The following is a 27,324-nucleotide window of genomic DNA, read 5'->3' on the forward strand; positions in this document are numbered from 1 at the left end:
TATTCAAGCCATGAGCAGAGCCATAGACTGTGTCAATCAGTCCAACTAGCTATTAAAGTTGAAAAGAACAAAAGGTCAAAGATACAAGATTTGACTAGGAGACATTCTTACAAAAATGGATGAAGTCTGGGATGTTTTGTAAGATGATTCATTGAAGATGAAATGAAGATTATCATTCCATGTATCAGATGATTTTGTAAAAAAAAACATTTCTAAGAGTTAAAATATTTTACAAGTTAGCTATGTTATAAGGAAGTAAGGTTTTTTTGTAGTCTTAGCAAAAAATTTCAAGTTAAAAGTTCTAGTGAAACTACTTATGAAAACTTGGTCCCCCTTAAATAGATTTAAGTGACCTTCTGGTATCAGTTATGCACTGATTAAGTATCTGCTTCAAAGCATTAGTTGTCTGACTAATTAAACAATGTTAACACAGATTTAATTTTAACATCTGATGCCAATCTCTCCTTATTAATCATATTTTAATTCAATAATTTAATATCTTTGTTATTCCTTTCAGCTGATTTTCTATAAATTAATTTAAAATCCCAAGACATTAATTTACTAGTAAAGTAACTGTGGTTTTGGACCTTGAATTTTAAATCATTATAACTACACTCAAGCACATCTTTATTAATCAAAATGGGAAGCATTACAATCAACACATTTTTGCCAATGAGAAATAAGTTTATTTCTGTAGCATAAAAATCTGTGCTTCGGGATTCAACAAACCCTTGGAAAGCATTTTCTGCCTCCTGCTGGTTGTGGATGGAGAAGGCAATGGCACCCCACTCCAGTACTCTTGCCTGGAAAATCCCACGGACGGAGGAGCCTGGTAGGCTGCAGTCCATGGGGTCACTAAGGGTTGGACATGACTGAGCGACTTCACTTTCACTTTTCACTTTCATGCATTGGAGAAGGAAATGGCAACCCATTCCAGTGTCCTTTCCTGGAGAATCCCAGGGATAGTGGAGCCTGGTGGGCTGCTGTCTATGGGGTCGCACAGAGTCGGACATGACTGATGCGACTTAGCAGCAGCAGCAGCTGGTTATGGAAGCATCTTCCCTCCAAAAAGTTGTTGAGATGAAAGAAATGGTAGTTGGTGAGAGGTCAGGTCTACGGTGAATGAGACAGAACTTCGTAGCCCAATTAGTTCAACTTTTGAAGCACTGGTTGTGTGATGTGTGGTAGGGTGCTGTTGTGGAGAAGAATTGGGTCCTTTTTGTTGACCAATGCTGGCAGCAGGTGTTGCAGTTTTGGTGTATCTCATTGATTTGCTGAGCATACTTCTCAGAGGTAATGGTTTCTCCAGGATTCAGAAAGCTGTAGTGGATCAGACAGTCTGCAGACCACCAAACAGTGACCATAACCTTTTTATGGTGCAAGTTTGGCTTTGGGAAGTGCTTTGGAGCTTCTTGGTCCAATCACTGAGTGGTTTGGCAATAGTTATAAAATCCACTTTCTGTCGCATGTCACAATCTGAACAAGAAATGGTTCATTGTTGTTGCATAAAGTAAGAGTAGATAACACTTCAAAACAACAATTTTTAAAATTTTTGGTCAGCTCACACAGCACCCATTTACTGAGCTTTTTCACCTTTCCACTTTGCATCAAGTACTGAATGATCATAGAATAGTCGATGTTGAGTTCTTTGTTAACTTCTCTCTCTCAATTGGTATTGTCAACCACCGATGGCCAGCCACTGTACTCCTCATCTTCAAAGCTCTTGTCTCCTTTGCTAAACTTGAACCACACTGCATTGTATGTTCGTTAGCAGTTCCCGGGCCAAATGCATTGTTTATGTTGTGAGTTGTCTCCGGTGCTTTATAACACATTTTGAACTCGAATAAGAAAATCACTCAAATTTGCTTTTTGTCTTTTGCTTTTAGATATCATTTCCCTAGTCTAAAATAAATATAGAATAGACAGCATTAAGTCATTAGCAAAAAAACATGAAGCAAGAAATGTGCAATAAAATGATGTATCATCACACAGACAACTATTTAAAAATGTGGATAAGTTTATGTTGTATTTTCTTGTTTTTGCACCTTGTAAATAACAAGGTGCTTTTATTTTGCACTCTAAATTAAGAGTTGTATATTACTTTATTTGGTAATACCTAATTACAATTTTGAAAATACAAAAAAAAAAAAAAACAAACCACATTTAAGAATGTATCCCAATACATTCTTAAATGGCACTGTTGAACAGCAAAGTTCAACAATGCAAAGCCACAATTACTTTTGCACCAACCCAATAAATCTATGGAAACCTTTACTGGAATTGCATTAAACTTCTTCACTACTTTAGGAAGAATTAGGGAGCCTATTTGCTATATTCAGTCAAGGAAAGATGATTGTCTCCATTTATTTTCTTTGATCTGTTTTAGAAAAGTTTTCCTCACATGTCCCATACATTACTTGTTGAATTAAACTGTGGATAATTCTTAGAGATGGGACTACCAGACCACCTGACCTGCCTCTTGAGAAATCTGTATGCAGGTCAAGAAGCAACAGTTAGAACTGGACATGGAACAACAGACTGGTTCCAAATAGGGAAAGGAGTACGTCAAGGCTGTATATCATCACCCTGATTATTTAACTTATATGCAGAGTACATCATGAAAAATGCTGAACTGGATGAAGCACAAGCTGGAATCAAGATTGTCAGGAGAAATATCAATAACCTCAGATATGCAGATGACACCACACTTATGGCAGAAAGCGAAGAACTAAAGAGCCTCTTGATGAAAGTGAAAGAGAGTGAAAATGTTGGCTTAAAACTCCACATTCAGAAAACTAAGATCCTGGCATTGGTCCCATCACTTCATGGCAAATAGATGGGGAAACAGTGGAAACAGTGACAGACTTTACTTTTTTGGGCTCCAAAATCACTGCAGATGGTGATTGCAGCCATGAAATTAAAAGACGTTTGCTCCTTGGAAGGAAAGTTATGACCAACCTAGACAGCAAGTTAATAAGTAGACATTACTTTGAGAACAAAGGTCTGTCTAGTCAAAGCTATGGTTTTTCCAGTAGTCATGTATGGATGTGAGAGCTGGACTATAAAGAAAGCTGAGTGCCAAAGAATTGATGCTTTTGAACTGTGATGTTGGAGAAGACTCCTGAGATTCCCTTGGACAGCAAGGAGATCCAACCAGTCCATCCTAAAGGAAATCAGTCCTGAATATTCATTGGAAGGACTGATGCTGAAGCTGAAACTCCAATACTTTGGCCACCTGATGTGAAGAACTGACATTGGAAAAGACCCTGATGCTGGTAAAGACTGAAGGTGGGAGAAGGGGACGACAGAGGATGAGATGGCTGGATGGCATCACTGACTCAATGGGCATGAGTTTGAGTAAACTCCAGAAGTTGGTGACAGACAGGGAGGCCTGTCGTGCTGTAGTCCACGGGGTTGAAAGAGTCGGACACGACTGAGTGACTGAAATGAACTGAACTAAGTCACCTGAAGTGGTATCTGTTGCACTTAAATACTCATTAATGTAAATGGCTGAACAAATCCATTTTAATGGATATTCAATCCACTAAAAAAACTCAATATCCCACATAGGTAGCCACTTCAACATAGCCTCATGTCAACTCCCACAGCAAAAGAGTACTTTATTTTGTAAATTTTGACCCATTGTCACTTCCATGTTATCATCTTTTCAGCTGTCAAGTGTGCAAGGTGAAGAAAAAATTTAGTTAGATGGGGGTTGCACCTGGAAAATAAATTTCTTAAACTCCACATGTATGTTTCAAAACTGCTGGGTTCCAAGTCCATCTATGAGCTCCCAGCTGCCAGGATCATGTGCAGCATACTAAAGCTACACAATCTCAATAGCTTCTTGATTCCGTATAAATCAAGTCAGTCAATATATCAACTTGTAACGGACTGCACACTTTTAACTGAACATGGCAAAATATTCACTGTCTTGAACTTTACATCATTTGACGTCAAACAATGAGGCAAATCCCAAAAGTATATACAAAAAATGGCTTTGCACTTACAAAAGGTTGTTTCCCATACTGATTAATCCAGGCAGCTAACTCATTGGTTTATGCAACTTTATTGAAGAAAAATAAATCAGTTACTAGCAGAGCTAGTTGGTCACTCATCCATTGACAACTTGCATCATTTATTCTCTGCTATATTAAACAGTATACTGGAAGATAGATTAACTAGCAACTCCAAGCCTCCTAACAATTTAAATGAAAATTACAAAATGTTTTGAGAACCTATTTTGGAATACAAAGGGTGTTTGACTTCCAATTTCCATTCTCTGTAGAACCAGAACTGGTCATTCCTTTATTAACATGCATAAAATACATCACATTTTCTGTTCTGCTGATACTATAAATTCAATACCAATTCTCTAGCCACATCAGTTATGAGCAGAAAGTATATCATGTAACCTCAAATCTCTAACAGTGGAAGGCTCAAACAAGAATGGATGCTGCTTCCTTTGATGTACATCTCAGCATCCATCTCCCTCCGTCTCAGATGATTCTTCAGCACTTAAGAGCAGTCAGGAATGGTTTTAGTCTCATAACCAAGTTAGAGTGAAGACATTGGCCACATAATACACATGCTCCATTTTTAAAAAAATTCTGCATCTTGGGCAACTCTTCTCTTGTAACTACTTTACAGTCTCTAAAAGCAGTTAGTGTCCAAAGCTGGAAGAACTTAAGTCTTCTCAGATGAGCATGTGAATGAATGGAGGGAGGTAAATAAAAAATAAAATTAAAAAAGATGAGGTCTGATAGGGGAGCAGCCAGATAAGAAAATCAAAAAAGGAACAGTAATTTAAAGTTTACTCCAGTTATAATGCAGGTTAGTCTGACTTTAAGGTAGCATCACACAGCATACCTCTGAGTACATTCCTGAGATATTCTGTTGTACTTATCTCGTCTGTTTTATAGATCCATGCAATCTCTGGCACTAGGGAGTCATCTGGGTTTGGATCACATAGCAGTGAACAAACGGATAAAAGAACTTCAGAAATAGTTAAAGCAGGAGACCACTGTGATCTTAGAATATCAAGACAAATGCTGTCATTACTGTTAATATTTGGATGATACATTCTTGTTGTAAATGCAACCTTAGGTGCTTTGAAGGGGCAGTCTGAAGGAAAATGGATACACCATCTAGATATGGGTTGTCATTAGGTCCCATAATTGTGGCTTGCCTAAGAAACATATCATCCCCAACTGGACCTGCAGAGGGTCACGGGCCAAATTACTAAATTCCTTATTAATCCGTTTCAGCACCATAGTCTGTGCTTTTCATCTGGCTCCTATCTCGGTGTGTGCTCGAAGGTCCGGCCAAAACTCTTGATTATCCCAGTGGCTGGGAAGGATTGTCTCTTCATCTCACACTGGCTCTGCTAGAAACAGGCGCAGAGGGGCCGGGAACTTCCTCACACTGCAGACTCAGCCTCCTCCCCATGGGGCAGCTGGTGCCTCCCTGGCACTACAGGGCTCTAAACACTCACTTTTACTGTTACCTAATTTTCAGCGAGAGTGGCAAGATAATTCAAGAGGAGCAAAGAATAGTCTTTTCAACAAATGGTGCCAGGACATCCAAAACAGATATTCACATATGTAACAATAAAGCTGGACCCCTACCCTCTCATTGTATATAAAACGTAGCTCAAAATGGATCAATGACCTAAACATGACAGCAAAAATAATAAAACTCTTAGAAGAAAACAAATGATCATGATCTAGGGTTACACAAAGTCTTAGGCAGCAAAACACAAGCAACAACAACAACAAAATAGTAAACTGGACTTCATCAAACATAAAGATCTAGGCTCAGGGGAACAGAATTCCAGACACAACAAGTATGAATGCCCGAAGGTAAGTTGTGTATCCGAGGAGTAGAAAGGAAACCAGAATGAGTGGAGAAAGTTGAGGCATGATAGGAGAAATAGTTGAAGAGATGGGCATAGTCCAGTATATAGAGGGCCCTGAAGGCCATGATAAAATATATGGATTTTATTTGAAATGCAGTGGGAATCATTGCAAGATTTTGTTCTAGGGAATGTCATGTTCTGATACACGTTTCTGAAGACAACTTTGATTCCTGCATGCCACATTAACTGTCGCTGAGCAGGGAACAAGGAAACCAGCTTAGCAAGCTTTTACAGCCATCCAGGCAAGACAGAAATGGACAGAGAATGGATAGACTGGAGATTAGACAGATATGGAAGAGCTGAAAGGACTAACTAATTGAATATGGTAATTGAGGGAAAAAGAGGAAATAAATGATAACTCCTAGGTCTTGAGTTTAAGATGTATGTAATTTATGGAGAAAGGAGAGACTAGAAGAGTAAGTTTGGAGGCAGTTAGGCATGGAAATCAGCATTTTGTTTTGGTATGTAAAAGGTGAAAAACCTCTAGTCATCCAAATGAAAATATCAAGTATTGAGCTGAAAAAAGTCTAGACCTAGGGGAGGAGTCAAGGCTGGAGATAAAAATTTGCATCATTTATTAGACCCAGGTAGGACTATCTTGGAGAAGGAAATGGCAACCCACTCCAATATTCCTGCCTGGAGAATCCCATGGACAGAGGAGCCTGGCAGGCTACAGACCATGGGGTTGCAAGAGTTGGACACATATAGCAACTAAACCATAAAACAGGACTATCTAGAGCAAATATCTAGATAGAGAATAGCAGGAGCTTAGACTCTAGCCCAGGGCACTGCAATATTAAAAGACTGAGTAAAGGGGATGGAGCTGGCAGTGGAGACTGAAAAAGAGTAACCAGTTAAGTAGGAGAAAAAAAACAGTAACAGAATTGTGGTGTGTGAAAGGATACTCAGAAATATTTAATTAGTTACTTGTATGCAGATTTAGTCACATGAGGTAGACAATCAAAAACTTATCAAAGCAAAAAAGGCAAAAAAATGTGCAAGAGGTGGGAAAAGGGAGGGAACAAATTGCAGAGAGTTTAGAAACAGTAAGTCTTGTTTATACAGTTTTTTTAATAAACTTATTAGTTGGCAGCTAGCAAAAGGTTGGGCTGAACAGACTGTCTTTGAGCAGGCTGACTTTATCATCAAAGAAAACTGTTTCAGTTTATGACTTTGCCAGAGCCTTGAGCGCGTTGCTGTAGAATACACCTGACAGGCTTTCCTTGTGTGATTTTTCAGTCTAGTCCCTTAGTTGTAAATCATTTCCTCATCAGTTGTAAATCATTTCCTCATCAGGAGTACTCAAGTGTCACGGAAAAAAAGAGGGGAAAAGTATTATAAAGTATTTAAAAAAGAATATGGAAGTCAAAAATCATAATCAGAAGGTGCAAATTAATCTCACAAAGGGTACCTTGACGTCAATGGTTCTCAAACTTGAGTATGCCACCAGCATCATCTGGAGGATTTATTAAAACAGAGGGAGTGAAACTCACTCAGTCATGTTCAACTCTTTGTGACCCAAATTCTCCAGGCCAGAATACTGAAGTGGGTGGCCTTTCCCTTCTCCAGGGGATTTTCCTAACCCAGGTATCAAACCCAGGTCTCCTTCATTGCAGGCAGATTCTTTACCAGCTGAGCCACAAGGGAAGCCCTTAAAACACAGAACCAGGCCCCAACTCAAAATTTCTGATTCAGTAAGTCTAGAGTGGGGCCCCAAATCTGCTTGGACTAACACATTCCCAGGTAATGTTTATACTGCTAATTGAAGAACCATATTTCTTGAGTCTCAATGACCTAGGAAACTTGAATGCATGCAGCTGGAAACATGTCCAAGAAGAAATGTTCATAACTACCTTGCTTATAATAATAAAAAAACTAAAAATAATCTAAATGTCCATAGGTGAATGGATAAATCATAGTATGCATTTCGTAATAGAATATTATATAGCTATGACGATGAGTCTTAGCTACATGCATCTATACAGATGAATCTCAAAAACAAAGCTGAGCAAAAAAAGTCACTAAAGTATACATATAATTTGATTCCATTCACAGAAAAGCCAAAAGCAGGAAATACTGTACTTATAGAGACACACAAACATGTGGTAAAATTATAATGAAAAATAAAAGATTTATTGATACAAAATTCAGATAGCTGTCATCGGGAAGTCAAGAACGAAAGAGAAGCATTAAAGACACTGAGGCACTTCAAAGTTAATGTTCTATTTTTTAAATGATGTTGTACTTCAAAATGTAAGTAAAATATACACTTCCTAAGTGAAAGTCAAAGTGTTAAGTCGCTTGGTCATGTCCGACTCTTTGTGACCCCATGGACTGTAGCCTGCCAGGCTCCTCTGTCCATGACGATTTCCCAGGCAAGAATGCTGGAGTGGGTAGCCATTTCCTTTTCCAGGGGACCTTCCCAACCCAGGAATCGAACCCACATCTCCTGCATGGAAAGCAGATTCTTTACCGTCTGAGCCACCAGGGAAGCCTTCATATATATATTCTAGTATGTGTGAATTACTTCGTAATAAAAATTTTTAAGTAAAATGGGAGGTAATGATCAGCTGTGTTAGATGGTGCTGAGTTCAAGGAAGGTGAGGACATAGAAATGACTCTAGAATTTGGCAAAAGGAAGTTTGTGGTGATCTCTAGACAGTGATTTCAGAGGGGTAATAAAGACAGAAGCCAAACTAGAACAGATTAATGAATACTAGAACACAACACAGAAACTGCCAAAACCATAAGACAAGTGAAACCAAATACTTCAGGAATGCACAGGATAGAAATTCGTTCCAACCCAAAGGCAATCAATAACACTTCCTGGAAGAGGAGCAACATTTGGGTATATAAAAGACGGAAATGAAGCATGTTTCAGGCAAAAAGAATAGCAACAATGCCAGTAAAGTCAGAATCAAGCAAAAGTTAAGTGTGAAGGGGAAGGGCAAGCAGCGCAGTTTAGCTAGAAACGTACAGGCTGTCTAAACTGGCACTGGCAACGTGGTCATCACCGGCCACACGTAGCTACTCAGCACTCAGAACGTGGCTGGGCCAACTGGAGAACTGAAGTCTTTAATTTGGATTAATGTGAATTTAACAACTGATACCTGATTTAGTTACAGGAACATTTTTAAGTCTATTTGGAAGAAACTGGGTATGTGAATAAACTTTTCTAACTGCAGATTTTATGAAACCTAAATATAGATCAAACATTTTCAGTGAAAATGTAGCATCTGAAAGATCAGCTATAAATAAGGTGACCATCTGTACAAGTTTTAGTACTGTAAGTTATACAACACAGGGTCACCCTAGCTGTAAGCGTCATCTATATTCTAGATGTCAAAGCATGTAAAAAATCATTAATAAAATCTTTTATTACATATTGAGATCATAATATCCTGGACATATATGGTCAAATAAAATGTATTAAGAGTAATCTCACCTGTTTTTTTACTTTCTACAATGTGGCCATCAGAAATTTTAAAATTATACATGGCTGACATTATATTAAGTATTGTACAGCACTGGACAGGCCAACTTGAGCTTTAGCTATTACTCAGTAGTAAATGAAGTTACTGAAATCTCAAAATATCCACATTAATTTTTTTTAAGTAACAGGAAGTATTGTAGCACTTGGAACTATTAAACTAAAACTGCACTTTAAAGTTACATTTTTTAATTAACTCAATAAATCTAAGGAGAAATAAAGTAACCAAGGGAAAAAAATGATTTCCAGGCCTATAAAACTGGACTAGCTTACAAAGGCTTTATAAGGGTATAATATATAGCAACAAACGAGATCCTGGTCATGAGTGTGTGGCAAACCATTTACAAACAATCCTATTTAAAAACCAACTTTTGTATTTATTCCTTCTTTCAACAGTCATAGGTTTACAGATATAGTCAACATCTCATTTTCTACAATCAGGAAAATTTTCAATCAATCTTAGACAATCACAGACAGTGCTAGGACCTTGTGGAAGTTAACAGTTCTGTTTTTTGGAGAGAGTCTCAAAAAAAGGGTGATAGATTGTCCCTATTACCTTTCCTCCAACAATGTCCTACACTAGAAAAAGAAAAGTCAGAAGGGCTATTTAGCTTAACTCTTGCAATTCTGGGAAGTCTTGTCTAGTATCCTGACTAGCATCCGGCTCCCCTCCCCCCATCCCCATCCATAATTAGGGAATGTCAACACCATCTAACCAGTTGCCTAAGCTAGAAATGTAAGTCATACCAAATTTCTCTTTCAACATCACCCCATTCAAATACCTTTTCAAATTCTACCCTCTTACTTTGTTTCAGAATTTTAATATCTCACCCCAACCCAAATTGCCACAGAAGGGCCAAATAGCTATATATGGCAGAATTAGGATTAAACTAAATTTCTGTCTTTATATGGACTCTCTCTCTCTGGGTCATCTAATTCACCTCTGTGGTTTTAACTCCCAAACTGTATCTATCTCCAGCTCAGATTTTTCTCAAAATACCTCAGAATTGAAAATCTAATCACCCACTAGGGATATCCACCTGGATATTCCACAGGGATCCCAATCTCAACATATCCAAAAATTCAATTAATCATCTTTCCCATCCAATTTCTCACTTATCACCTATTCTCCAAATATTGGATTAGAATTCCTATATTAGGAAATTGGACATCAATTGCTCTCTCAATAACCAATTAATTAAACCCTTCCCATTTTCTCTCTTGGGTATTTTTCAAATCCTTTCTCCATTTTCCAGTCCAACAAATCCTCACCTGATCTCCCTTTCACAACCTTCATCCAAATTCAGAATAACCTGCGTGTTCCATGAACTGATCAGCACCTACCTTTCACATCTCTACATATTGTCTTGTACTCAGTGATTCAGCCGTGAGAAACTGTGCAGTTAATACATCCACTGGGTTGTTTCTGCTCAGTCTGTCTTTTTCATGTGTTCTCTATGCCTTGTTCAGTCGCTCAGCTGTGTCCGACTCGGCGACCACACGGAATGCAGCACGCCAGGCTTCCCTGTCCTTCACCATCTCCCCGAGTCTGCTCAAATTCATGTCCACTGAGTCAGTGTTGCCACCCAACCATTTCATCCTCTGTCGCCCCCTTCTCCTCCTGCCTTTGATCTTTCCCAGCATCAGGGTCTTTTCCAATGAGGTGACTCTCTGCATCAGGGAGCTTCAGCTTCAGCATCAGTCCTTCCACTGAATACTCAGGAATTACTTCCTTTAGGATGGACTGGTTTGTATAACTGAATCACTCTGCTGTACACCTGAAACACAATGACGTAAATCAACTATAATTTTAAATTGAACAATTTTTGCCTCTTTCAGTTGCTGCTTTCTTATCTCTGAGCCAGCTATCTTTTTAGTAAAATTCCTGAGCCAAATAGATTTTGAATTTGTCTGTTGTATAATGATGTATAATAAAGCTGCTGCTGCTGCTGCATTGTTGTTGAATATTCAGGGCTGATTTCCTTTAGGATGGACTGGTTTGATCTTCTTGCAGACCAAGGGACTTTTAAGAGTCTCTCCCAACAGCACAGTTCAAAAGCATCAATTCTTTGGTGCTCAGCCTTCTTTATGGTCCAACTCTCACATCCATACATGACTACTGGAAAAACCATAGCTTTCACTATATGGATCTTTCTATACCTAGATGGCCTTCTTTCCAACTTTAAGGAGCATGTGCAGGTCTCCAATGTCCACCCATGCGAGAAACAGTAAATCTAAAGTAGTCAGGTTCTACTGGTTTTAAAGTCTAAGAATCAACAAAATGAGACTATCCTGCTGCCCCAAGCAGAGATTCTTTCTTAGGTATAGAAATCTACCATCAGGATGTATTCCTAGTCATAGTTTCTCCAGTGAGACTTAAAGGGAGTAGCTAGTCATGCTCACTAGACCAGTAGAATGAGCATTATAGATAGTTTCTTTAGACCACAACTAATGGTTTCTAATTTTCAATTAAATACCTGTTCTTGAACATCCTTTCCAAAAGAGTGGCTGCCAAAATTCTGCTTGATTTAGCATTCTTTGTTGAGTCATCTGAAGAAGTGACTTGATAAGTCTAGGGAAAAAGGGTGAAGCCGCCACGTAGGTGACCTATAGTACTATGTAATGTCACCAGGAGCAAGGAATGAAAATTGTAAGGTCAATATAATTAAAGGAAATGTTCTGGGCATATGATACTTCAAGACATTGTTCACTTGGAAATTACAACTTGTCATCCAAACAGTGAATAGCACACAAAGAAAATATAACAAAGTTCAATAAGAGGCTTCAATATTCACAGGATATTCAAGAATCTGCAGACCAATGAGCATGAAAATGGATTTTGTAGTAACTCAGGTTCCACACATTAATTTTTATAAGCTCATCACAAGAATAGAAACTTCCCTGAGAGCTCAGGGGAAAAGAGACTTATCACTGTATCTATACTAATTCAAAACTGTCTAATGTTATTAATACTTCATCTGTCCTGGTATCTTCTCCATCTACTAAGATGCATAAGGTACCTCTCTATAATCCCAGAATTTATTCTGCTTTCTGCTCTCACTGTATTTTCAACACTACCTTTTAAGTAAGCTGTCTATGTTCTTCCTCTGGATTATGACCATCTTGAAGACTGTGTCATGTCTTTTTCATCTTTGCACTCCTAACAAGTAATAGTGCCTGACATTTGTTAGCAATCAATAAAACTCTACCAACTAAGTCAAGTCTTCTTTTTACTTGATTAAACCACCTAAAAATCTAAACCAATGCTACTCAAAGTAGCAAGACCACAGACTGTTTATTTATGATAAGGCGTTTGAGCCAGAATGTGTGAAAGAATGGCTTCCTTTTTTGAGCAAGTCTTGCTATGAAAAAATGTTTAGCTAAACTAAGCAGTGCTATCTGATCTATATTCTTGCCCCACTTTGAGCCAAACACTTGAAAGTTAAACAAAGACATTTTCATAAAGAAAATTAACTTTATGGATGAAAGTTAAAATTAATTTTCATCCACTTTTATAGCATATGTATATTTACAAATACCCAAAAAGATTAAAAATGAAGGGATCTACTTTCACTGGTTAAAAAATAAAATAAAATAAAGACACAGAGCACTTCAAAAGTTTTTTTTTAAAAGCCAAGACACATTAAAAAAAAAACCTAATAAATTTTTAATTAGAATTTTTTTCCTTTTTTTAAACAGGACAAGTAACAGATTACATCAAACTTCAGAACTTCTCAAATATCTAGTTATTATACACATTCCCATCTGTCTTGCAGGGAGGGATCTTGGTCGGCTTAACAGTTTCAGATAAAATAAGCTGCATAATAGTATATATTACAATAGTAAGTGTACAATGCTTACATGGAATATGTTTTAGAAGCAAGAAAAAGATGCGTATGCATCAAAAGGCGACCTCTTAAAATGCCACAACTATTTTTTTACATTCACTCTTGTAACAGGTCACAAGATGGGGTCACTAAGCTCAGATAAATCACTGTGATGCACATAAAATACAGAAAGATTGGTTATTTTATATATTATATATATATATTTATATTTCCACACGTTAGCATCTGAGACATAAACTGAGAATTTAAAATTTATTCTCTTCAGATAACAAATCATTTTTTATTCTTCATAAACATGGTGCCCACAAAAGCACATAGGTAAGGCACAGTAAGGTTTTCTGTTACAGAGCAGTGTGCATCATGTTTACTTAACTGGGAAACGTGCATTAACTGTGCAAGTTCATGCGGCAAACCTAACACATATACAATTTTAAATAAAAGGAAACTGAGCTTTAAACAAAATCAAAATTGGTACAATTTCAGCTGTTTCACATATTCATTTGGACTGACAATGATATACCAACAGGTTGTTTTTAAAAAGCCAATTGCTACATTACAAGTAAACTTTGCTCCAAAACTATTTTAATCTGAAATCATAAACCATAATAAAGTAACTTTACTGAAACAAAGTAAATACCCAGGCACAAAGTGACCATCACTCTTTAATATACTGTGGACTTTCATGACCCAAAATTGCAAACGGAATTTTTCAAATACACATTTTGCTGCGACAATGTGCCCTGCTTTAAACTTGACATACAACAGGGAAGCTAACATTTCATTAAATTATAAATAGATTGGGAAAATGACTTAATCCCAGTGGTACTATGTCATAGCCCTAGTATTTATAATAAATACAGCTTTTCACAAAATACTTTCCCAATATCTGCCAATTGCTTTTTTATTGCTCACATAAATTTGAATCTATTACAATTGATATTGGAACTTTCACACAAAATCATACTCAAGACATTTTTATATAAAACCTATAAAAGTTATTTTAAACTTGTATCTAATACTTCCAGGTGTTTGGCTGTTTGATCTGTATGATAGTCCAGCCATATGTATATATGTGTGTGTATATATACACATATACACATACACACATATATATATATACATACACACATATATACACATACATATATATACACACATTAGATTATGAATAAAATAGGAAGCTTATTTTACTGCTTTAATGCAGACATCCTCACAAAACAGACTACTTTGGCCATCACCAGCATTTATACATATATACAAAAGCCAGTTTAAGTACATGTACATCCACTTACACTTTTATGTAACCACTAAACCCTAGTTGATTTTCCCATATTCCAGCTGTAGCAAATGAATCTCTTACAAGCAATAGAAACCTAAGGTTAAATTGGGAAATTAACAGTTTTACCACATTAGCCTGTAAGGAACTATTTAGGTGACTGTATACAAAAATTCACAATATCAGTTTACAGGAAATTATGGAAAAACAAGAAGCCTTTTCCCCATGCTTTTGTGTGGTTATTCAAACACTTCTTGGTGCAAAATATAACCATCACATCTGAAAATGCTTAATAAGGTCAATGTTCCTCATGCAAAACTTTTAAGTGCATTGGCTTAACTGAACTGCAAAAACTGAACAAAACAATTACTCTATCTACTCAGCATTGCTGCCTCACTGCTAAGTCCCTTTGGAACCTTAAGATTTCTGGAACGTTCAAATAGAGCTGTATTCAATAAAAATATTACATACAAAAAGCATTAAAAAGGGAGACAGGAAGCCAAACAGGAATTTTCCTACTGTAAAGAACAGTCTTAGGAGTGGAAGAAAGTCTTTTCAGGAACCTCCTTGAGAATTGGCTAGGCCAGTCCGAAGACGAAGATGAGACATAGAGTTCATATGTTTATTTGATGGCTTCAAGGGAGTGTTGCAAGTAAGAGCCTGGGGAAAGCGATGGTGATATCTATCTAGTCGTAAATATTTTACTGTAACCAATTTCCCTGTTGTAAGATAAAAATAATATTTTAGATCTGTATGAATGTGCTTAATATTAATAGAAAACAAACGGTGGTAAAAGATAAATGAACACAAATAAAATAATCTAAAATTATTACTCTACAAATGATAACCTAAGATTCTTTAATTTAAAATCTGGTAGAATTTAACAGTAAGCCATAATTTATCTTTTCAAAATGTCTGTAGTATTCAAATTTCTTACCATCAAACCAAGAGCCATGCAATGCCTTAAAAGCTTTCCCAGCATATTCTGGAGACAGACATTTAACATATACACAACCCTGTAATATTTTAAAAAGGAAACAAAAAGGAAGAAAGAAATAGTCTTAGTTTAGTAGCAACAATTCAAAATGTAGAATTTAATAGTGAAAGTTACTTTACCTCACGAGAGTTCTTGTCTACTGCAATGTGAACAATGCCATCATTATCACTGCATTTTTCTAAAATTGCTTCTTGAATTGCCAAATGCCACTGATCCCCTATTTCCCTAAAAATTTAATGAAAACAAAAATCAACAGCCATATTCCTACTCAGAAAGAAGTCTTTTGTCTCTTCAATGAATACATGCTAAGTTGCTTCAGTTGTGTCTGACTCTGCAACCCCATGGACTGTAGCCTGACAGGCTCCTCTGTCCATGGGATTCTCCAGGCAAGAATACTGGAGTGGGTCGCCATGCCCTCCTCCAGGGGATCTTTCCGACCCAGGGATTCAACCTGCGTCTCTTATGTCTCCTGCCTTGGCAGGTGGGTTCTTTACCACTAGCATCACCATATACCTAACTAGAATCAGGACAGCTTAAAAACCATATATTTTTAAAAAACTACGTATATAAATGCTTTTTATTAGCAGTAGGTAGATTTTAAAATGTTAGCATTCAGAAGTCCCAGCTATGTTCTCACTTTCCAGTGTAAGAATGCACAAGCTGAGGCACTGAAGGATCGGCCTACCATAGCAGACAAATGTGTTTTCAGTTTTCTGTTTAAAATCCTTTGCACGTACAGTCATTTCTATCTAAACAAGTGTTAATAAACACTTCAATGAGTTGTGGTAAACTTGTAAAAGTTAAGCATTATTTTTTAATGATAATTTCAAATTCCTAACTTAAGGAAAATTCTTAGTAAATATATTCTGAGCTGTTTTTTCCCAAAATATTAGAAACTTTATACAGGACAAACATTTTGCAAAAATAAGTCACTTTACTATTATGAAAGAGGTTCTGCTATGGTAGCACACATTTGTCTTTCTTGTGAGATACAGATGGTGGGGCAGAGGAAAAGGCCATTAGACTTCAAATCATAAATTTCCATCTCAGGTGATAAAATCCTGGACTGGCATAGATTTCCTAATCTCTAAGGTATGAGGTAAGACTCCCAACAGAGGGATCACCACACTATTGTTTCTACTTCTGCAAAATGAAGGGGGCGCGTGTGCGTGTGTGTGTATGCTGACAGCGCATTGTCACATTAACAATTTCACTGTTGCTTAGTTTACCATATCAACTATTTCTTGAAATAAATGAGTTATCAGATGGGAATTATGCATATTTTATACATAATACAATTTCTACTATCAGCTTTTTTTAAAAAACAGAATTTGATTTGTCCTATTGTTGGACAGATAAGCAGTCACCTCTAGGAAGCAAATTCTAAAGATTATTACAGCTTATATGCAAAATATTATGGATTTTAAAGAAATAACTGTTGACTATACTATTTTCTGGAATGCACGTGTCACTGTAATTATATAGAAAGTTTCTCAAATGGTAAATGGACATAAAAGTTCCTCAAATATTGCAATGACAGGTAGACAAATCTTATAGAAAGGAGGGTATGTATATCTTTCGTAGAAAACTTTTTTTATAATAAGGGTTTGGAAATTTTAAGACAGCAGATATTTTTATTTATATTGCCTACAGAGGCAAAGAGTGCTGGCAAACATGACATACATTTAATAAGCGATACTGTTGTTTATCATATCTGTCATTAGTCTGATTCAAGCATCTGTCTTCTATAGGGATTCACAGTAAATACAAGGATTTAAGAAAGTTTTTCAAATCATTATACACCTGTGTCTTTTGGGAAAACTTTGTTTCAAATTTAAAAAGAAGAATTGGGAAAAACATAACATTTTGGTAGTTAAGATTCAGAAGTAAAAGAGACTTTTCAATTATAGACACAGCATTATAAGACTATCATGTATTTTTCAGCCTAATATTAAAAAGATTGCATATACCTTTTGTCATAATACTTACATAACTGGATCAAACATATTTCGAATCTTCAGACATGGCGTCAAACTATTTGGTGGTGAATTTCTTCTATCTAAATGAAATGCTATAAAAAACAAATTAGTTTTACTATTTTCCACTGTTCCATTTTATTCAAAGGTATTCAATTGAAAGGTCACTCAGTTCATTCAAAAAATATTCACTGCATGTTTTTACTACGAGCTGGATCCCTGGATCAAGGTGAATCAGACAGACACAGTTACTGATCTCACACTTTACAGTTGAAGAGACAGATGAAAAACAGTATTGCCAGAGAAATTATAACTGTGGCAAATTCTAAGAAAGAAGGGTATAGAAAACTGTCAATGTACTTAAGCCCATCTGTGAATATCAGATCACTGAGGAGGGTGTACCTATGGTTGATACTTGCTGATGTATGACAGAAAACCACAAAACTCTGTAAAGCAATTATCTTTCAATTAAAAAAGTAAAAAAGAAAAAATTTATGCTGAAACCTAAAGAATAAACAAACATAGGCAAAATAAAGAGAGGTGTAAAGGACACCTAAAGCAAAGATGACAGCTTATACGAAGCCCAAGGCAAGAAGGAACTTGATATATTCAAATAACTAAAAGACAGCCACTGTGACTAGAGATGGAACAACAGAAAGATAAACCTGGAGAAGACGCTGGATTATGGAGGACTATGTAAGCCACATTAAAGTGCCTGGACATTACAATAACAGCAATGGGAATCCACTCAAATGTTTTAAGGACAGGAATAGTAAGATGGGATCTCTTAAAATTTTTAAATAGACTGTTAGGTAGAAAATAGATGGATGTAAAAATGAATGCAAGGAGACTAGTTAGAGGTTATTATGTTGTCCAAGATGGAGATGATAGTATGTGGATAAGACAAGTCAACGATGAAGATGGAAATAAGTGGACAGAATCAGGACATTATGGAATAGATTTGACATGACTTGTTTAATGACTGCACATGTAGGGACTAAGGGAGAGATTAAGGATGACTCCCAGGTTTTTGACAGAACCAACTGAAGACGGGACGGTATCATTAATTAAACAGGACACTGGAGGAGAGGTCAGTTTGGAGAGAGATGACATTATGTTCATGCATGTGTTGAAAATCTGGCACTTCTTAGTACAGAAGACAAGTATACATCTGGGTATAAAAATCTGAAAGTCAGAACAGAAGACTTAGTGCATGATATAAAATTGAAAGTTATCAACATATATATAGCAAATGAAGTTGCAGCATAAGATTATTTGAGAAGACCAGGAGAAGATAAAAGATGGCCTGGAAAAACTTCAATACTTAGAGGTCCAGGAAAATCTGGAAAAGAAGATTTAAGAAATGGTAAGAAACAGGATGAAAATCAGAAGAAAGATGTAACCACAAAACAAGAAAGTACCAAGGCAGGTTCAATTGTGAATATTGCTAAGTAAAATAATGGGAGGGAGGTGGGAGGAGGGGATCAAGATAGGGAACACATATAAATCCATGGCTGATTCATGTCAATGTATGGCAAAAACCACTACAATATTGTAAAGTAATTAGCCTCCAACTAATAAAAATAAATGGAAAAAAAAAAAAAAGGAAAATGTCCATTGAAATTAGCAACATCGAAGTCTGACAGCGATTTCCTTGAAACGATGAGGATGGATAACAGATTGAAGTCAGCTAAAGAATAAATGGGAGGTGAAAAAGTAAAGACAGTGAGTAAACTGTTTAACGCTATTTGGCTATATGTAGGGAGAGACACAGCGTGACAGCTACAGGACAGTGTATAGTGCAACAAGGTGTTTTTAAGACGAGACTACAGTATGTTTAAGTGCTAATGAAAAGATCCTGGAGAGGCAGGAATTTAAACACAGTAAGGGAAGATACTTGAGAAGACTAGAGGGAACGAGATCCAGAGGGATCCTCTGAAGAGAAGGGCTGGGTCCTTGTTAAATGAGATAGCACCTTGATTGCAACAAGAGGTGAGGATGAGCATGTATGTGTGTTAGTCACTCAGTCATGTCTGACTCTTTGCAACCCCATGGACTCTAGCCTACCAGGATCCTTTGTCCATGGAATTCTCCAGGAAAGAATACTGGAGTGGGCTGCCAGTTCCTTCTCCAGGGAATCTTCCCAACCCAAGGATCAAACCCAGGTCTCCCACACTGCAGATTCTTTACCATCTGAGCTACCAGGATGAGAATAGATTCTGGTAATTCTATGGATTTAGTGGTGGAAATTTGAGGCAGGTACAATCCAATTGCTTCTATTTGAGTCATCAACTGAGAATCAGAAGATGGAGAAGAGCAAAGGTTTGAAAAGAGGGGACGGGATCTAAAACTGCTTTTGAGTAGAATAGGAAACTGAAGCGACTAGCAAAAAATGGTAAGAACAAGAAAGGCAAGTAGTATTGACAACCTAATTGCAATTAATTATTTATAAAGTTGCCAGTCTGCTAAGTGGTTATAACTCTCCTTGCTATGCTCAGTCATTCAGTTCAGTTCAGTTCAGTCACTCAGTCGTGTCCGACTCTTTGCGACCCCATGAATTGCAGTACGCCAGGCCTCCCTGTCCATCACCAACTCCCGGAGTTTACTCAAACTCATGCCCATCAAGTCGGTGATGCCATCTAGCCATCTCATCCTCTGTCGTCCCCTTCTCCTCCTGCCCTCAATCTTTCCCAGCATTAGGGTCTTTTCAAATGAGTCAGTTCTTCACATCAGGTGGCCACAGTCTTGGAGTTTCAGCTTCAGCATCAGTCCTTCCAATGAACACCCAGGACTGATCTCCTTTAGGATGGACTGGTTGGTTCTCCTTGCAGTCCAAGGGACTCTCAAGCGTCTTCTCCAACACCACAGTTCAAAAGCATCAATTTTTCGGCACTCACCTTTCTTCATAGTCCAACTCTCACATCCATACATGACTACTGGAAAAACCATAGCCTTAACTAGACGGACCTTTGTTGGCAAAGTAATGTCTCTGCTTTTTAATATGGTGTCTAGGTTGGTCATAACTTTCCTTTCAAGGAGTAAGCGTCTTTTAATTTCATGGCTGCAGTCACCATCTGCAGTGATTCTGGAGCCCAAAAAAATAAAAGTCTGACACTGCTTCCACTGTTTCCCCATCTATTTCCCATGAATTGATGGGACCAGATGCCATAATCTTAGTTTTCTGAATGTTGAGCTAACGCTCAGTCATTAGCATACAGACAAGCAGAGATAAACAGTTCCATCCTTGGTTGGAATTTACCAGGGTAAGATTAAGGACAAGTGATGACATAAGGGTACTAGCAAGAGAGTGACTGAAAAGATGGACCAGGGAAACGAGGATGGACAGGAAAAGAAGTGAAGACAGGAGAAAGGCTAAATAACTGGAGACAGAATGAGCACTGAAGAATCAGAGATTATGGAGTTCCCAAATACGTGAAGCAGGAAGGCTGAAAGGATGAGCTCATGACAAAAACCAGAGTGTATCAATCAAAGAGTTCACAAGTGTCAGTAATAAGAAACATCTGCAGTATGAATATTCGAACAGTGTTTGACATGGGATGGAGGTATAGTCACTAGATATGAAAAATCTTTGCCAAATCTCACATCAAGGAGGTCTGTGAACCTCTAGTACCTTTGCTGTAGACAGTCTGACTTCCTTGAAATTCTAATAAGACCTAGGTTAGCAGGGGTTCAACCAGAGAAAACAGAAACATTCATATCACCTTATTTTAGCCTAGACCCAAGACTCCAGAAAATAAAAGACCTGGAAGAAACTATCCCTGGCCAATTCTAGTCAGAAAGTAGTCCAAAAGATCAAACTGATTGATCTCTCTAACTAAACTCTAACTCCCATGGCTATGTAAAGATACAGTAGCTACTGAATGATACATTTCAAATAACCTCAGGAGCTACCTTTGGGTCCTTCAAATGAATGCTATTTATTCCAAACATGACATCTGTCAGAAGCATAAATAATTCTTGTGCTTCCCAGCAGATAGTGTTTAATTTTTAACTGGTGCTTTACAATACCTTTAGACATACTAATATTATCACCCATTTCATATTTAAGTACTATTTAGAAATTGAACTAAAAATTCAGTAAGGTTGATTATTTAACAGTTACTTGGGAAAGTACCATTAAATGACAATAGCCTGTAGTGGTAGTGAACTCAAAAGACTACTCTAACTATTACACCAACTCTGCAGACAAGCACCGTTTTGTTATTTAGCCACAACACTCAGTTGTGGGATATCTCACTTCACCGACCAGGGACTGATCCTAGACCATGGCAGTGAAAGCCTGAAATGCTAACCATTAGGCCACCAGGGAACTCCCCAGCATGTACCCTTTAAAGCAAATAGTTAATGGTTTAGTGTCATCTTGGCAACAAAGCTTCATTTTTACATCACAATTATGGAACCTATTATTCAAGGTCTTTGAAAGTGAAACTCAATTAGAGAAAAAAGGGAGAGATTAGATTTTATTTCAATTTCAAAACAATTAACCTACCTTTCCCAAATAGTCTACGTTTAGCAAGAATTGATAAATATGCTTTTTATCCAACAAGATTAAAAGAAACTCAATTCACTACTAGTTCTGAAATACAAATTAAACTAGCCACGAGATTTCTTTTTGCAATTAACCATTAAGACAAAAAATTCAAATGCGGTGACAGTTATTACTTGTAGAGGTTTGGGTACATAAGGCAACCAAACACCAAGTCCTCCTATAAACTTATATCTGTTTTTGCAACTATACAAGCATTAAGAAAAATATGGGAAGACACCCACAAAAGTGACTTGGCATGAGATATGCAAGTATCTCATTGGTGAAAGACTCTTAATGAAAAAGGCAAGCAAAAATAGAAAAAAAAGAGAAGTTAAAAAGTTATGATTTCACTTACATATGTTTTAAATATAAAATAAATGTGTATATATAAATATATACTTGTGCATATATAAATATGTATCTATAAATAAAAATATATATAAATTATATATGATAAATTATCTGTACAAAAAATATCAGAGGAAAAGAATGCAGTTAGATCTTTAATACTAGGTTGTTTTTAGTAAGTGAAAGAGAGAAAAATCAAAGTAATGTATCTAGTACTGTATCAGTGTGAAGACAAACCATGTTATTTGTATTAGCACACAGAAAAGTGGGAGGACAGTAAGAAGCTAACACTGATTCCTTCTACGGGATGGGGCTGGAAGGGAGCTTTGCCATCATATATCTTTCAGTTGTACTATTTTAGACACATAAGAATTTCATATTTGAAAAATTGTCTCTATTTCTTGCTGTTTAAACATACATACCTTGACCTTGCCACACTTTAGAAGGAATTACTAATATTTTGTCACAGGAGGCAGAAGGCTGGATCCACCGCCAAACTAGGAAGTCTGCACCACCTATTCTTCGTGTTTCTGTGCGAACTCTAGACTCATTAGCAGCAAGGAAGTCAACAGCTCTATCCCAGACTTTCTTCATTTTCTTCCTATCAATTGAAGGAAAATGACAAATTTACTATCATCTTTGTCTGTCATCTTTTTCAAATATTAGTAACTGAAGGTAGTAGTTGTTATTCTTTTTTTTTTGTTATTTTTTTTATTTATTTTTTTGTTGTTTTTTTTGTTGTTGTTGTTATTCTTAATTAGGACTGTTCTTATCAATGCTTATGCAGTTTTTCCAAAAAGATTAAGGTGCCTGAAACGCCCCTCAGATTTACCACGTCTGGATGTCCAGAGATGGAACAATGCGTTGGTATTTCCCCTCTCAGAAGCTCTACTGATGATTCTGATGGATTGCTACGCATCTTACACAGGGTAAGAACGCTGCTTTAGGATGTGACACCATCGTTTATTTTCAAGGAGTTGTTGAATTCTTTTATTTAAAAAGCTTCGTTAACAACGAAGTTAACAAAATGACGTATTTTACAACATTAGTAAAACATCACTGGCTACTGCCTGTCTCTGTTTATTTATCAGGATATAATTGAAGGAGATAAGGTAGAGACTTTTAAGAAGTAAGAAAAGTATGCTTAGAAACCCAGTTGTCTATTACGCCACTTGAAATCAGGCCAGTAACAGATGAAAGCTTAGAAAGAGTTTAAAAGTACAAAAAGACACCTGTATAGTAAAACAGCTATTGTTGAGAAGGGTCATAACTCTCAATGCAATTTTCATGACCACAGAAGGTAACATTCTGATTTACTTCAACTCAAAATGCTTTGAACACACCTGTCATGAGGTTGTATTAAAGAATCTCGCACATGGGGAATAGGCATGTAAGGCTGTAAATCTTTGTTTTCCTGGCAAGCTTCATTATGACTTCGTAAAACATCTGAAAGTAAATGAAACAAATTTATAAGGAAAGCAACTCTTGGACACCATGTAATTTATCACATGACGACTATTCTAGAAACAGTTTATTTTTAGATTTTTACCAATACTGTACCTATAATCTTTACCACCATATCATACATCTGCCGTGTTTCCTCTTCCTCTTTTGTCCAGCGATATTTCATGTAACGCAGAACGACACAAACCATCACTACACCTGTAATATTTACATATATTGTGTTTTAAAATTGTGGTCAGTGGCATTCAGTAACATTTGTTGCAACCTGAAACAACTGTCAGTTGTTAAATCTGGTATAACAAAGTAGAGGGAAAAAAGCCATTTTGACAGTTTCTACAGTGATTATTTTAACTGCCATAATGGGACAGTGGAATGAGTCTTCAAGACAGTAGTTTGATTTAGCTATGTAATAAAATTAAGTATAAAAATTCAATATTAAACATTTCCCAGTGTATCATTTAATCTTTCCAGAAAAAAACATTTCTTCTTTTGGTCAACAACTGAACATTTAAATTCCATTTTTTTTTTTTAATACAAAGTAACATGCTTCACAAACCTTTTTCTTTGCAGCATTAAGCTACTAGAAAAGTGAGTCTTATGAGACTGTAAACATTTAAGTAAACTAAATTATTTTTAAAGGACTTGGGTAGAAAAGAGAAGAAATTTCTAATAGTCACATAAAATTAGGAGGTCTGAATGAAAATTTTAATTTGGATAAATAGTATTTTCAAAATTAAAAATAATTTTTAAAAAGTTAATTTCTAACCCAGTATTTTAAAAATAAGCTAATTTTTATATCTTCCTGCTCTATTTCCTAAAGTGGATTTCTATCTATGCACTGTATTTGCTTTTTCTGTGACATCCACATGACAAAGTCTGATTCCCACTTGTCACAGCACTGTTTCCTAAGCCCTTAGGTTGATACTGACATTGTGTGTGTGTCAGTCCCTTCAGCTGTGTCCGACTTCTTGCAACCCAGTGGATTGTAGCCAGCAGGTTCCTCTGTCTATGGGATTTCCCAGGCAAGAATACTGCAGTGGGTTGCCGTTCCCTTTTCTAGGGGATTTTTCAACCCAGGGACCGAACCTGGGTCTCCTGCTCTGCAAGCGGATTCCATACCATCAGAGCCACCAGGGAAGCCAGCTGCCATTATAAACACCCTCAGTACTACTACGTCTTAGAGAAGACTTCTGGATGTGATTTACAATGACAACTGCTGCAGAAGCATATTCTCAACCCTGGCACTGGATGAAACACAGAGGCAAACATCTGGACTACAATGTATCTTCCTCATTCTCACAACTTACCTAGGCACAACAACAGCAGCCTGTGCGTGACAGTCACAAAAGCACGCCGGAAACGACACCAGAAGGACATCTGTGGTCTTGTGGACTGTAAAAACTGAACATCAACTATATCTGTCAATTCCTCCTCAGGACCATAACCAACACACCTATGCAAAAATAATTAAGGGAGCATTTAGAGCCAAAACTACTGCTTAGGCTACAAAATAGACAAAGTAGAAACCAAATTCTTTACCTTATTCCAACATCTTTTCCATTTTCAAAAATCCACTGTAATGAGATGTTAAATATATCTTCATATTCAGGACCTAAATCCTAATAAGAAAAAGAAAGAAAATAACCTTAATAATTCACATTCACTTGATTTTATGTGTAAGCTGTCCTATAAATAACATACCTTATATAACACTTTAAACTATATAATAAAAATATATTATTCAATACAGAAAAATGAAAAGAAATAAAAGAAAAAAGTCACCATTTCCCCACCACCCTAAGATAACCACTGTTAACATTTTGCCATGCTTTTTCATTTATTTAAAAAATAAATTTAGATAATTTTTAAAAACTGCTTTTCAAGTTATCGTCGTGGTAAGAGTGAATTAGTCACCTTTTCTTTTTAATGGAGCACTATTTGTAGATGAACAAAATGACAAATTACTTAGACTTGGTTTCACAGCCATTTTCTCAACAAGTGAATGAAGTACGCCCATCAGTTTCAGAGAAACAACTGATTGTGTTATTCACGATAAAATTAAAGCTTTCAAATGAAGTGAAAAGCAGAATTTTAAATAACTTGCATCCATCATTACGGGCTTAACAATTTCACAGTGCTTAAAAACTTTTGAAAGGAGACTGTGCTGTGATATTCACAAACGTGACTTTAGAGTATGGCATATTAAAATGTGTCAACATTTGGAAGATCCGAATAACTAGTGACCCAATATTTTCCAAATGACCAATCATAAGCTATAAAATCTTGCGTACGTAGAAAATCCATTCTAACTGCAAAACAGATGAAAAGGCCTTAGTATGAAAAGTATGGGTATGAAAAGTTCACTGTCATGGTTTTAAATTCTATACTACACTAATCTTTAAGAAACTATTACTTGTAGAGTTTTGATGCTGTATCTAAGAAGAGTATCTGACTTGAGAATTAAAATACTTTTCCCTGTTTTGACTACCTATCTGTGTGAGGCCAGATTTTTGTGATGTACTTCAACCAAAACAGCATCACAATGGATTGAACGCTGAAGCAGATATGAGAATTCAGTTGTCTTTTATTAAGCTGGACATTTAAGAGATTTGCAAAAATGTAAACCAATGCCACTTCTCACTAAATGTTTTTACTTTGGAAAATACTATTTTTCATAAAACACACTATTTATGCTTACATGTAATAAATTCATTATTCTTATTTTAAATGAATAAGTAAAATTTAAAATGTTGCTTTAATTTCTAATATGGCAAATATATATCTAAATAAATAAATACATACATATATATTCTACAAACAAATGTGATTTAGGATCATCAGTAATTTTAGGACTACAAGAGGATCCTGAAACCAGAAAGGTTAAGACGTGCTATGCATAAGTGGATTATGTACTTTTTAAATCAAAATATTAAAAACGAAAGTGGTGTTGTATTATACACACTTTTTTTCTACTTGCTTTTTTCACAGAATGAACTGGTGTTGTCAATGTATATCAGTATAAGTATTCATGGAACAACTCCAATTTTTTCCAGCATGATAGTATTCTATTGTGTGGTTATTTTACACCATCACCCTTTCACTAATGAATATGAAATGGTTTCAATTATTTGAGTATAACAAGTAATACTGTAATAAACATTCTTAAAAATTCTTTCATTCAAAATATTTATTGAGGGCCCACTATGTGCCAGGTATTGGTTCTAGGACCTAGAAAATGTAGCTCTAAGCAAAAAGCCAAAATTCTCCACGCTCATAGAACTTGTATTCTATTCAAAAGTATGTCTTTATATACTTTTGGAAGTGTAAAAAAAATGAATTTCTAAAAGTAGAAACAAGAAGTCACTTTATAAAATTCTTTAAAAATGTTTATATGTAATAGCTACTGCATTTTAACAACAGATTCTTCAACAGCATTGGAAATTACAATGTTCTCATTTG

The 27,324-nt window shown here is 36.3% G+C and overlaps 1 protein-coding gene, 1 long non-coding RNA gene and 1 pseudogene across 2 annotated transcripts in view; all 3 read right to left on the bottom strand.

Moving 5' to 3' along the window:
- Positions 1–1,374: 1,374 nt before the first annotated feature.
- On the bottom strand, positions 1,375–10,992 carry LOC122684126. The gene is made up of 2 exons (XR_006337941.1): positions 10,752–10,992; positions 1,375–1,902 (listed from the first exon to the last, which is right to left on the bottom strand). It is a non-coding gene; the product is annotated as an uncharacterized LOC122684126 (long non-coding RNA).
- Positions 4,668–9,416, bottom strand: LOC122684119 (annotated as a pseudogene).
- A 2,058-nt stretch (positions 10,993–13,050) lies between the features above and the next one.
- The window catches only part of LEMD3 (LEM domain containing 3), a 69,697-nt gene continuing 55,423 nt past the window's right edge, over positions 13,051–27,324 (bottom strand). Inside the window, exons 5-13 of the mRNA XM_043887993.1 lie at positions 25,405–25,484; positions 25,173–25,318; positions 23,962–24,063; positions 23,745–23,847; positions 22,824–23,002; positions 17,518–17,599; positions 15,648–15,753; positions 15,469–15,547; positions 13,051–15,250 (exon numbers count right to left, since the gene is read on the bottom strand). Coding sequence (XP_043743928.1) covers positions 15,087–15,250; positions 15,469–15,547; positions 15,648–15,753; positions 17,518–17,599; positions 22,824–23,002; positions 23,745–23,847; positions 23,962–24,063; positions 25,173–25,318; positions 25,405–25,484 — 1,041 coding nt within the window. The 3' untranslated portion in view covers positions 13,051–15,086. The remainder of the gene's footprint in view (positions 15,251–15,468; positions 15,548–15,647; positions 15,754–17,517; positions 17,600–22,823; positions 23,003–23,744; positions 23,848–23,961; positions 24,064–25,172; positions 25,319–25,404; positions 25,485–27,324) is intronic.

The sequence above is a fragment of the Cervus elaphus genome, chromosome 3 (genome assembly GCF_910594005.1).
Source record: "Cervus elaphus chromosome 3, mCerEla1.1, whole genome shotgun sequence".
Taxonomy (NCBI): Eukaryota; Metazoa; Chordata; class Mammalia; order Artiodactyla; family Cervidae; genus Cervus; species Cervus elaphus.